At 36.5% G+C, this 12,394-nt stretch overlaps 1 protein-coding gene across 6 annotated transcripts in view; it reads right to left on the bottom strand.

Moving 5' to 3' along the window:
- Nucleotides 1-5,751: 5,751 nt before the first annotated feature.
- Nucleotides 5,752-12,394, bottom strand: part of LOC106052444 (FERM domain-containing protein 4A-like) — a 47,391-nt gene continuing 40,748 nt past the window's right edge. For all 6 annotated transcript variants that reach the window (XM_056025385.1, XM_056025381.1, XM_056025380.1 and 3 more), the window contains one exon: nucleotides 5,752-12,346. In XM_056025385.1, the coding sequence (XP_055881360.1) occupies nucleotides 10,459-12,346 (1,888 nt within the window). In that variant the 3' untranslated portion in view covers nucleotides 5,752-10,458. The remainder of the gene's footprint in view (nucleotides 12,347-12,394) is intronic.

Here is a 12,394-nt window from a genome sequence, read left to right as displayed (position 1 = left end):
AATTTGCATAGGCCAGTGATGTTCTCATTTATTTGGATCGCAATCTGCTTTTGTTTAAATATTGTTTTGTTTTCATTTCTTCAAGAATTCCCTTGTATGTTTATTATTATGTAGTCACGAGAGTTGGGTTTTTTTAAGTTCAAAGTGTCCCCACCTTAAAAATTAAACAAAACAAAGCACACACACACACACACAAGTAAAATAAATAAAAAATGATTTTTAAAAACCCAGCTTTCTTCCATATAGTGAAATTGTATCAATTATTTTGAATCAATCATAACAGTACCAACGCCGACCTTAGGCTTTGGTAAACTAAGGACTCCAATTAATGGAGGCCTCGCAAAGGACTAAAAAAATTTAGAAAAAAAAAAAAACTAAACTTAGCTCAGATCTCAAACATACTAGAGCACTATGACTTTACTTAACTTAGCTCAGATCTCAAACATACTAGAGCACTATGACTTCACTAGTCTAACTCTGTCCTCACTATAGATAGAGACGGGCACGTTTTTAATAAATTGCGTAATTTTTTTTTTACTTCATTTGGGGCCACCAAATTCACTTCGCCTAGGGCCTCCAATTATCTAAGGCCGGCCCTGACAGTATACAATTGCCAGAATTTACTTTCCTGGTCTTGCAACTTTAACGCGTCTGCTATCGTGCATGTTAACAAAAGTCCTATTCGCGCTTGGGAAGGGGGGGGGGGCATCGTTCAATCGCTGCCATATCTCTTATTGAAAGGCTTAGTGCATATTCCATATAAAACAAAAATAATTAATAACGATTAATTAATTATTTAATTTTTTCTTTTTTTTTTAATCGATTCATGTGTCGTCATCGAAAATGAAATAATTGTGCAGAGTTTCAACTTGATAGAGAATGGGAAGTGGGAGAAATAACGTGGACAAGAATTGAACCAGACAGGCAGAGTGAGATGATATTATCCAGGTAAAGAACAATTACCAGGGCTTGTCCACATCCTGAGCTCACAATGGAGATAGGAGTATGTCATCCTAGAAGACGAGAGACCTACTAGTGCCATTATTTCGTGTAGGGCTAGGCGTACCTAAACGATAGACAAAACTAAAAATTAAAAAAAAAAAATTTCGATCAAATTTATATATCTTATATTTTAAATTGAACAGAAGTAGTTTTAATTTCACACAAATCTAATACAACGCTCATGGACTTGTCTGATTTAAGAAGATAGTTTCTTCAGTCGGCAGGGTCTATCCCCCATGGTATGAGGTCATTCTGTTCGGGAGCCGATACTGAGAGGTTATCGTTCTTTGTCCACAACAGGGAAAAAAAAACAGACATTCTCTCCCTTGACATTCGCGGGCAAGAAGAGGTCACTCCAGCCTATTCTCATAGCCAAGCTATTTATTTTAAATTTTATTCTTTTTTTTTTAAAGTTGTAGGGCCAGAGGCGTAGACGACCCGAAATGATGGTGAAAGTAGGCTCTGATGTTTGTGACGGTAAAAACTTATTTCTTTGAGGACTCAAAACCAAAAAGTCTTTACGAGGAAGATTTTTTTTACAATAACGTTTTTCCTATGTTTTAAGTAGAGTATATCTAAAACTTTATGGTCTCTCATTTTGCTTTAAAAAAGGGACGTGTACGCCTCTGTACAAAGCACTATATTTTACACAAATAAAGAGGTCCTGATTGAATATTGTTGACTTTTATTGTCTGTCAACTCTAATTCTAACAGGATTCCAATAGATTATAATTGTACGCAACATAGGCCTGCATAGCCCACTGAGCCCTGTAAAGTGTTTATCAAAGCAATAACTTAAGTCTGTAGCGCTAATATAAAACCAAATGCGTGCTTCACAAACCATCTAAAAGTTCTTAATGACCGACTATTTCACGATCAGCATTATTAATATCGTTTCCTCTCCATATAGAAGTCTTTTATAATACTATCAGTAAGAATTCAATACGTCAATATTGCATTGAACTCAAAGACTTTAGGCCTATGCGATAAGATCAAACATAAGGTCTATTAAGTTTTAGTATGAGCTAATGACAATAATGTTGATTGGATTTGCTATAGCCTCAGACCAATTGATATATCAGTGATCTCTGGGAAGGGAGAGGGGCGGAGTCGGGGGGGGGGGGTATTTATTTTTATTTTTAATTATTCTTTTATAAATAGTACCTAATAACTATTGAATTTCTGGTGACCTTTCATTTCATCCCCGGTCATTTCATCCTTGTCACTTCATCCCCGGTCATTTCTTCTTTGGTCACTTCACCCCGGGTCATTTCATCTTTGGTCACTTCATCCCTGGTCACTTCACCCCCAGTCACTTCTTAAAACAGTGCATAAGAAACTTGTTTCTATAGAGATTTTGGAAGTTGTGATATGATGGCAAAATTGCTGTGTGGGGGTTGACTGTAGGTAAATATATTTTTTGTGACAGTACGCACCGGTACGGCGTACCGGCACCTTTTTGAAAAAATATTACTTTTCTTTTATTAATTTTTTTTAGTTAAAAGTTAGGCAATCAACTACTGAGTACCAGCACCTAATCACAGAGTACCGGCACCTATTTTTTTTTTCAGAAAACACTGTGCGTATATATAAATACGTAGCACGAGAACGAGAAAGAGGTTTGGGGAAGAAGCAAGTACCGTAGTGATAGATTTTGGAATGTATAAAGGTCAAGGCTAAAGAATAAGGACAACGTTAAAATGTTATAGCAAACAGAAGTCAGTAAGTCAGAAAGTCAGTAAGTCAGTAAGTCAGAAGTCAGTAAGTCAGTAAGTCAGAAGTCAGTAAGCCAGAAGTCAGTAAGTCAGAAGTCAGTAAGCCAGAAGTCAGTAAGTCAGAAGTCAGTAAGCCAGAAGTCAGTAAGTCAGAAGTCAGTAAGTCAGAAGTCAGTAAGCCAGAAGTCAGTAAGTCAGTAAGTCAGAAGTCAGTAAGTCAGTAAGTCAGAAGTCAGTAAGCCAGAAGTCAGTAAGTCAGAAGTCAGTAAGCCAGAAGTCAGTAAGTCAGAAGTCAGTAAGTCAGTAAGTCAGTAAGTCAGAAGTCAGTAAGCCAGAAGTCAGTAAGCCAGAAGTCAGTAAGCCAGAAGTCAATAAGTCAGTAAGTTAGTAAGTCAGTAAGTCAGTAAGTCAGAAGTCAGTTAGTCAGAAGTCAGTAAGCCAGAAGTCAGTAAGCCAGTAAGTCAGTAAGCCAGTAAGTCAGAAGTCAGTAAGTCAGAAGTCAGTAAGTCAGAAGTCAGTAAGTCAGAAAGTCAGTAAGTCAGTAAGTCAGTAAGTCAGAAGTCAGTAAGTCAGAAGTCAGTAAGTCAGAAGTCAGTAAGCCAGAAGTCAGTAAGCCAGAAGTCAGTAAGCCAGAAGTCAGTAAGTCAGAAGTCAGTAAGCCAGAAGTCAGTAAGCCAGAAGTCAGTAAGTCAGAAGTCAGTAAGTCAGAAGTCAGTAAGTCAGAAGTCAGTAAGTCAGAAGTCAGTAAGCCAGAAGTCAGTAAGCCAGAAGTCAGTAAGTCAGAAGTCAGTAAGTCAGAAGTCAGTGAGAAAGACGAAAGAATGACTTTGAAAAAAAAATTCCAATTTAAATTTGTTGGTTTATAGCAGCCCTCCCCCCCCCTCCAACCACTTTCTCTCCATCTCCTTGTCTCAATTCTTCCAGCATCACCACACCACCACCCACACGTGGCTAGATTGAGAGACTAAAGTACAGCCTTATTTAATGGAAACTGAATAGGATCATAAAGTAGAAAAAAAAATGTAATGCGAAAATTAAAGTTCTGAAAATATGAACTCTCTTTAAAGAGAGCTACTCTGAGGCATTGTAAAATCTATGAAATGAAACAGCTGAAAGAGCTGATGTATTAGCTCGTGTATAGAACAGAGAACAAATGATTCTTTAGTTGAATTAGCCTGCACTTTGATTATTCTTGTCTAGCCCCTGCTAGTTCAATGCTCACTTTCAAATTATTTCCCTTGCACAACGGTAGGTCTCCAAGATTCACAAGTTGAATGCATTTTTTTTTCATTCAACACATTTCATTTTCAATGACGGGAAGTTAATTGTTTTGATCACGCCAATATCTCAAATACAATATCTTCTGCTAACACTGATGGCATAGAATGAAAAGCAAAAAGGCCAGGGGAGAACTGGGTCTCAAAAACGGCCCTAACATTACCACGGAATCCGGCGCCCAACCCAAAGCTTCATTCTAAACTATTTATCACGCTTTGCGATACCACTTAATCTAGTTTTTTTTTTAAAAAAGCTAATACTGGCGAGCTTAAAGACGGCGTAACAGAGGTAACACCCCCACCCCCACCCCAACCCAGAATCGCAATAAAGATCAACTCAGGCGCCATTTTGCCTTCACTGACAGAGGAAGATGGCCCCTGAAAGAGACAGCTGGAGAGTTCTAATGAAAGTCGCGGGACACACATATGAGACTTAAAAGAAAAGCCCTTGCCGAAGGAGACGAGAATAAAACTTAATAGCACCGCTTTCGTCTATTTTGATGACGTCATTTTCATGGGTTTTGTTTGTGTGCAGTAGGTGATCTCCCCTTGTTGCTTCGTCATAATTTTTTATGACGTAAATTGTCTTAGCTCGTCTGGTGCATTCACGCCATGTTGCTAGACTGAAGCAAGCTATATTTTGGTCAGCTCTTGAATTTCTCCTTGGATTTGATACTGGATAGCCTTATCGTTGGCCTTGGTAGATATTCTTAAAGAATTATCTTGACCCTTGCTTAGGGTGAGTTTTTATTTCAAATTGTAAAGTTATTTTTATATGAATTCGATCATATTCGTATTTTGTATATAGATTAGAAGAATCTGTTCTTTATCTTTTTATAGGGGCTCAGTCTCAGTATAAGGTTTCAGTGATGAAATCGCAACTCTCAGTTTTAGGTTACAGGACTGAGGTTTTCATCTCAGTTTATTTATCTGAGGTTTTCGCCTCACGTTTCAGGACTGAGGTTCGAGTCTGAGGTTCCAGATTTCAGGTTGCTATATCCAGACCTGGTGGTACTTTGTAAAGTTGTGATGCTTCTATGAACTTTGTTTATTGATTGTCGGTGAATAGTATCTTGGATAGAAGATATTTGGATTGTCATGAACATTTGTATAGTAATGATCCTGATTACTGAATCTTTGTCTTGAAGTGGATCATTAATAATAATAAGGATAATATTATTTGTCTTAAAATACTAATTAAAAAGTATTTATTGTAATCCTATTACAAGTACTGAATTTTTCATATCAAATTATATGTACTTGTATTTGTTATCATTATCATTGATCATATATCATTTTCACTGTAAAAATATCATTAGATTAAATTTAAAATTTTATTTAAATCATCAAACACATCGTTTATTAGTTTATGTACAACTGGGTGTGTATGATGTGACTGTCGGGCTGAACTTGGGCCTAAAATATTACATGTTATAAAGTAATTATAATACATACACACATTGCAAATTAATTACTGTTAATACCTAGGCACATTAATGATACTTAGTAATTTAATTCAACAAAGACCTGACATTACCTTTATTCTGGAAAAGATAACCTATTCTAATTGTTTCCCCAAGAAAGCAGATCGAGTATATGCTGACAGAAGAGCTATAGCCTACTTTCTAGAACTAAACTTAAAGTAAAGATCAAGGGCTAACTCTCAAACAAAGCATACCGGTACCATTCAGAAACTACTTACAAGGTTATCAGTAACATTCCTAACAGACGAAACAAGTAATCATTCAAAACTGTCATTAGATAAAAACATTCATTTTATTCTCAACAAAAGGCATATTGCATGGTACAACAAAAGTTTGTTTCGTTTATACAGACAAAATAACTTGAAGAATGTTTACATCGTCCGAGTTTTTAATATGTACCTCAACACAGCATTCCACCCATACACGTTTCAAACAGCCCTGAGTCAATGCAACGGAAGTGACTGGCTAGCGAGTCAAAAGTTGATTGCATAGCAATGTCAAGGTCAGGTGAAATGTAGGAAGAAAGTTCAGCCTATTTGTTTGTACCGTACTTCGGCTTTGTTCATAAATAAAAAATAGTTCATTCATTTCAAAACCTGACTTTCATTTTTGCAGATGAAATAAACATGTCAATCCTAAGAGCGTTGGTTGTGCTGGTTCATGGCACTGCGTCACTTTCTACGGCAATGGTGGTAGAGGGCATGAACCAAAGTTCCTGAGAATGTCACTGAGTGGCCCAGTGTTACTACGAACTAGGACGGTGAAGGGAAGTCAATGCTGTATGGTCACAAAACACTTAACTTGTTACTTAACGGCTACGGCTGATATTTACCTGCACTTTACCAAATCAACATTTCTTAATTACGGGAGAAAAAAAAAAGGGGAAATAACTTTTCAAAACTGTAACAATTACAATGGTAGGTAACTTTTGTAACTCCAGGATTAGGACACTACGGTAGGACTTGTCCTTCCTGTCCTGTTACCAACTGTTGTTCATCTCAGGTAACTCAGGAGAAATATTTTTGTATTTATTTGGTCAAATACTAGAGTTAGTTCCAGCATATTTAGAACGCTCCAAGTGACTCCAGATTCTACACATTATATCTCGACAACATCAGTCTACATAAATAACAATAACTTTTTACACAAAAAGACTTATTTGAATCACATGGCTCTATCAATAATAATTTGAATTACCTGACTTTACTTTTTGCTTGCTCACTTTCTAAACACTTTTGTAAAGAATGTTCTAGTGAGTCTTATTGAACAGTGCACAAAGTTGTGACGACCTAGAAAATGACAAGCTGTAATAAGCCAAAATAAGCAGAGCTAAATTAAAAAAAACATTCATAATGAAAGTGTAGAAAGGGGACTGAACTCTCAATACAAAGTCACCAAAAGTGTCCTAAAGATGTGTCCAATCAAAAAATTCAATGAGACACAACCCCCAAACAGCATAATAATAATTTCACAAATTCAGATCTTTTGGTACCCTGTCTTTTAAGTAGATACATTTATTACAATTCAATACAATAGACCTGTTTAACCAAAAACATAATTAAAATATGTTTACAAATCAAGGAAACAAACAAAATGGAAAATATAAATGTCTATAAATTATTGCTATTATTAGTCTGATAATAAAAAGGCAAACATCAAATTAAGTTAAATAAAAAAATTAAAAAAAGAGTCACTTGAAATTCAATTTGATTTCCATAGCCAGTGATCATGTGGTTTCACTAACAAACTGAAAAGATAACTCACTAAAAGCCAAGTTTAAGTTTTGCTTTCTTTCAGAGAACATTTTCTGTGGCCTCCTAGCATAACTATATATATATTAAAAATTATCATTTTGTATTTTTTTTTAAATGTGTCCACTTCTAGAAGTGTCCCAGACTTAAACAAAACATTTATTTTTTTTGCCATTTAGACCTTGATTGCACTAAAAAGTAGGATTTAAATTTGTTAATATTCAGCCACAAATAAAGGAAAACAAAACAAACAACAAATAGTTAAAATATGTAGCTATTACAAACTTGTTCACTTTTCAACACCAGCACAGCAAGAGTTTTGTAGTCAGCTTGTTTTCTCTCTCAATAAAATAAGACTTGAACACATTGAGGACACAGTATTGGGCTCCATGAGCCTGTTGGGTAATAAACAGCAGTTTTAACACTCTAGTGAATGAATGAGCTAATATTGCACTCTACTAGGTTACTTCAAGGGAAGCATTATTCACAGCACACAGTGATGAGGTACACCTTGTAAAGAAGAATAACTCTAGAACAAGATACTTATGGCTTGAGAAAATGATAGTCTGCAGGCCAAGCAATGTGATATGGTGATTAATTTGACAAACTAATACAAGTAAAAATAAAATGTGCCATTTACTTGGATAAAGCGATTGTATCTCAAGTTCTTTATTCCCTGACAACTAACAAATATCTCACTTGATCTTGACATACAGGTATACATTAAATGCAAGCCTGAAACCCAGACATTCATAGAGGATTGTAGCCTCTAAAAGCCATCATTCAAATGTTTTAGACTCAAGACTTTTATTCATAGATCTAGTGTGTGCACAAGATTTGTTAATAAAGCTTTAAATGATTTTCTAAGAAGATTATCTAGCTTAGACAATAAGTATGAATTATCCTCTAAAATTTTGAACAAAGATTGATACTTGTTTATTATTACTTATTATTTAACAAAGTAAATAGGACACTAACTAAAAAAAATGTTTCGTGATTGTATATGTTGACACACTATGCTGTGATTACACTTACTTAGACAACACGTGATACACAAACCAACTCACAAGACTAAAGAGCAATTAGTCACTGATTATAACAACCATTTGAATGTAAATATTTTTAGACCAGGAGTACTTAAGTACTCTTGATTGCAATAGAAAATGAAAAATAGCACTCTGAAAGCAGTGGTTCAGAATTATATTGGTGATCAAGGTCAAAGGAATGATACTGACTTTAAATAAAATCTATTGTACATGACTTGAATGTCTTTTTTTTTTAAATAAGGGCATTAAAATGTGTAATCATCAATGTAATGTAATGAGGTAAACATTCTATTCAATTTTAAGAAATTGAAAACTTCTAAATTTGGATACAAGGAAAGATGGTCTGTATTAGGAATAAATTGAAAACCATATCAAATCCCCTCCCTTTTAACTTTTTTTTCCCCTTACATCTAGGCAATATCTTTAGCCTACTTCAAACTGGTCTTGTTTCTGGAACTCTGAATAACTTAGAATGAGCACTAACAATAGCTACACAAAAGACAGTTAAAGCAATGGGACCAATTGCTGTTGCTAACACTATTTCACCTTAATGAACAGGCAGGAATTTACAAAAGCCATCAACTTTAAATTCCACAATTAGAATCTATCACTGTAATTCCACATTTAGTCTATTAAGCTTAAAGATGCCAATAACATTCTAAAGGAACAAGCGTGTACAAATGCTGCAAGTTATTAAGTACAATAATGTGGCCAATGTAACATTGTAGTAACATAGAATACATCTAGAAACAGAAATCCCATCAATTATTTGGCAATATTGTCACAGTCACAACAGACCAAGTTATTTCTTGCAGGTTTCCAGAAACCAGGAATGATACTAAGTGAGTAACATTAGCTATTTAATAAAATGATAATTTTTTCTATATTAAAGTATCAGTAATCTATATCAATAGAAAACTATTAGTAATAATTATTGATAATAAATATGTAAATGATCAAAACCACTGAAAAATCTTACTTTTATTATTGTTTTGAAATGAGAATTACGATACTTGACTATTTATTGTCAATCCTACAAGAAACTAATAGATGTCATTGATAAGCAAATAAAGTTAAGTACTGGTAAATAAATATATATGTGGCATATATAGTCTTCTTGAGAAAGAACTGTTACTTGATGTGAGAAACAATGGTCATGGGAGCTTTCCATCTAATAGTCTTTCTTTTCTTTAAACAGTTTATTCTTTGATTCTTTAAGTGGCCACCCATGGAGTAAAATAGGGTCTCATAACATGCTACTGTACTAATTTATTAAAGATGGTTCAAAAGTATATATATATATATAATAGTTAATGTCAAATAAATGCTGCTTTACTAATTTATAGGTTTTTTTAAAAATATATAAAAATAGTTTTAAATGTCAAGCTGTTGCTTTTTTTTTCAGGTGGAATATAAATATAGTAACTTAGGGAATGATGGACAAAGACCCCCCCCCCCCCCCTCCCCTAATTTTAATGGAATTTAAAACAAAAGGACATAAATTTGGCTAGGTGGAATTTCCATTCCAATAGGTTATACATTCTATCATGTAATAATTGTTTTCTATTAGGAATTGATTAAGATTAGATGTTCATTGACTACATTCATCACTTTGTATACTTTTGGTTTAAGTATTGATGGAATATAGCATTACAGATTTCAGTATGCCAAACAGAAATACCTGAGCTTAATGGTCAAGAAATAGATTTGTGAAAATATTTCATTGGATCGTGATTTAGTTTGGGTGATCACATTAGACAAATCAGTAAAAAAAAAATAATTTTAAAACTAGTTTAACACTGCTGCCTCGCCCCCTTCTAAACAGAGTTGAGTGATTGTGAACTGACTGTGATGATTTTCTATTTGTTCTCTAGACGACTTCAACATGTAGAACAAAGAAAAAAAAAGGTAAGCAGTAGCCATTTCTTCACATAGAGATGTATGTTAAATAAACTTGTCAATAAAATGTCTCCAATATGTACATACAAACAACAAAACATATATAGCACAAGAACCCTTTAACATGAAACATTCAATTATGTAGGTGAGTTCATGGTATCAACACAATGGCATTATGGTGAGTCTATTTCTACTAAGAATGTAACATGCTTTCCCTGTTGGTTGGTTTCTAGCAAACAAAATAAAATAATTTAAAACAAACTCTGTGCGTCGCAACGTAAATATTATGTTTTTTTGTACGGTGGGTTCCTGACAGGGTTGCAAGTCATGGGCTGAGGGGGTTGGTAGACCGAGTGCTTGGCAGCTGTGTGGACCTGGTGGACTTTGACGGAGGACTGCATTGCATAGTTCATGTTAGCCCCATGGCTCTTCACACTGTACGATGATGCGGAGGATGTGATTTGCCCCTCCGGGTGATTAGGGTGTGGGGGAGGCAAGGTCTGCAGTGGAGGCTGTAGGGTAGAGTGAAGTGGTGCAGAGGCAGAGCGTATGTATGTGTGTAAAGGACCTCTGCCAGAGAAGGGAACCGACTGGTGATGACTCGGAGAATGTGACACAGGGTTGGATGAGCTGGACCCAGAATGAGATGAGTGGCCATCCGAGTCAACTGAAAGGGGTGATGATGACCTTGACATTCTGTCCACTCCCATTAACTGACGCTGGTACTGATCTATAATTCTTTGCCGCCTTAATTTCTCACTGTAGCGATAAAAATCTGAGATTTCATAGGGCTTTGTGAGCTCTCTGTGAGGTTGCAATTGAGTGACTGTCACAAGAGTACTGCTGGCATAGCTTGCTGGACTACGTGGTGAAGAAGGAGACCCTACATGAGAATACTGAGACCCTGACGAGTGCCCCTCACTGTGCTGTAATGGTAAATGGCCAGGGATACGTGTTTCATTTTGTGGGATAGGAATAGGACTGGGTGAATGTTGTATTGGGATGTTTGTCTCTTTTCCATGCACCAGTCCTGATGGATGTTGTTGAATGTGTGCTTGCGTCCCATACATGTTCCCTGTTGAATGTTGTATGGGTATATGTGTCTCATTACCATGGAGATGACCGGGGGAATGTTGAATGGGGATGTGTGTCTCTGTTCCACGGATGTGTCCAGATGAAAATTGTATAGGTATATGTGTGTCTGTTCCATGGCTATGTCCAGACAAATGTGTGTCACTATGGTGACTAGAGAAATGCTTATCAACATGCTGTATGGGTACGTATCCTTCTGGCACTGTCTGGAATGAGCCTACCCCATGCTGAGATTCAAACCCAGAAGGTGGGTGAGGTCGATGGTACAAGACTTCCTGGTGCTTCGCAGGGGAAAGACTACGCTCAGTCCTATGAAACACTGGCTGCGACATTGTGTGGTGTGCCCCAACCAGCCCATGCTCATGTGCTTCCTTTGAGTGCACATGAGTCACATCTACATCATGATATGGCCTTCCTAAGGCCCCTTCATACATACGAGGACTATAGACATGTATAGGATTGTAGTTGTTCAAACCAGGCTTAAGATGTGCATCTTCTTTGTAGGAGGCATTCTGGTCCCAGGCATGCCTCACAGTCGGAGCATGGTCATCAACAATGTGCGATGGGCTCTGTGGATCTTTGTAGCCCCCTGTTTCCGGTGAATTCATTCGGTGACCAGCATACCCTTTGTTGTGTGACCTGTAGCCTACTGGAGACAAATCCCGAAGAGCGTCTTGCCGATAATTTTGCCTCTTCCTGTCTAGACTACCATAATGCAAGTAGCTCCCAGAAGAATTGGGTGCAGCCCGCAGAAAGGGCTCATCACCAGAGCCATGTTTACTTAGACCCAGAGCACTGTCATTACTGGACAATGAGGAATAGATATGACCAGGTTCCGAGGTTGCAGGCGACTTGAGCTGGTCAGCACTTTCATAATGAGAAGTTCTCTGGGAGGAGACATTGTACATATTGTTTGCTGAGCTAAAGCCACTCTCATAGCTAGTATCTTGTCTGGAATGAGGTGTCAGGTGGGACGACATGCTAGGATCACTGGACTGTACAGATTTAGTGCCTCGGCCACTGAGCCCAATAAAATGTTGCTGTCTCTGTGATGTCCCTTGGTTAGAATACAACTGTGGACTGAAGAGATCAGAAAATATGAATTATACAATTATCATTATTCTTTTA

The sequence above is a fragment of the Biomphalaria glabrata genome, chromosome 4 (assembly GCF_947242115.1).
Source record: "Biomphalaria glabrata chromosome 4, xgBioGlab47.1, whole genome shotgun sequence".
Classification (NCBI taxonomy): domain Eukaryota; kingdom Metazoa; phylum Mollusca; class Gastropoda; family Planorbidae; genus Biomphalaria; species Biomphalaria glabrata.
This window is presented reverse-complemented; position numbering and strand designations above follow the sequence as displayed.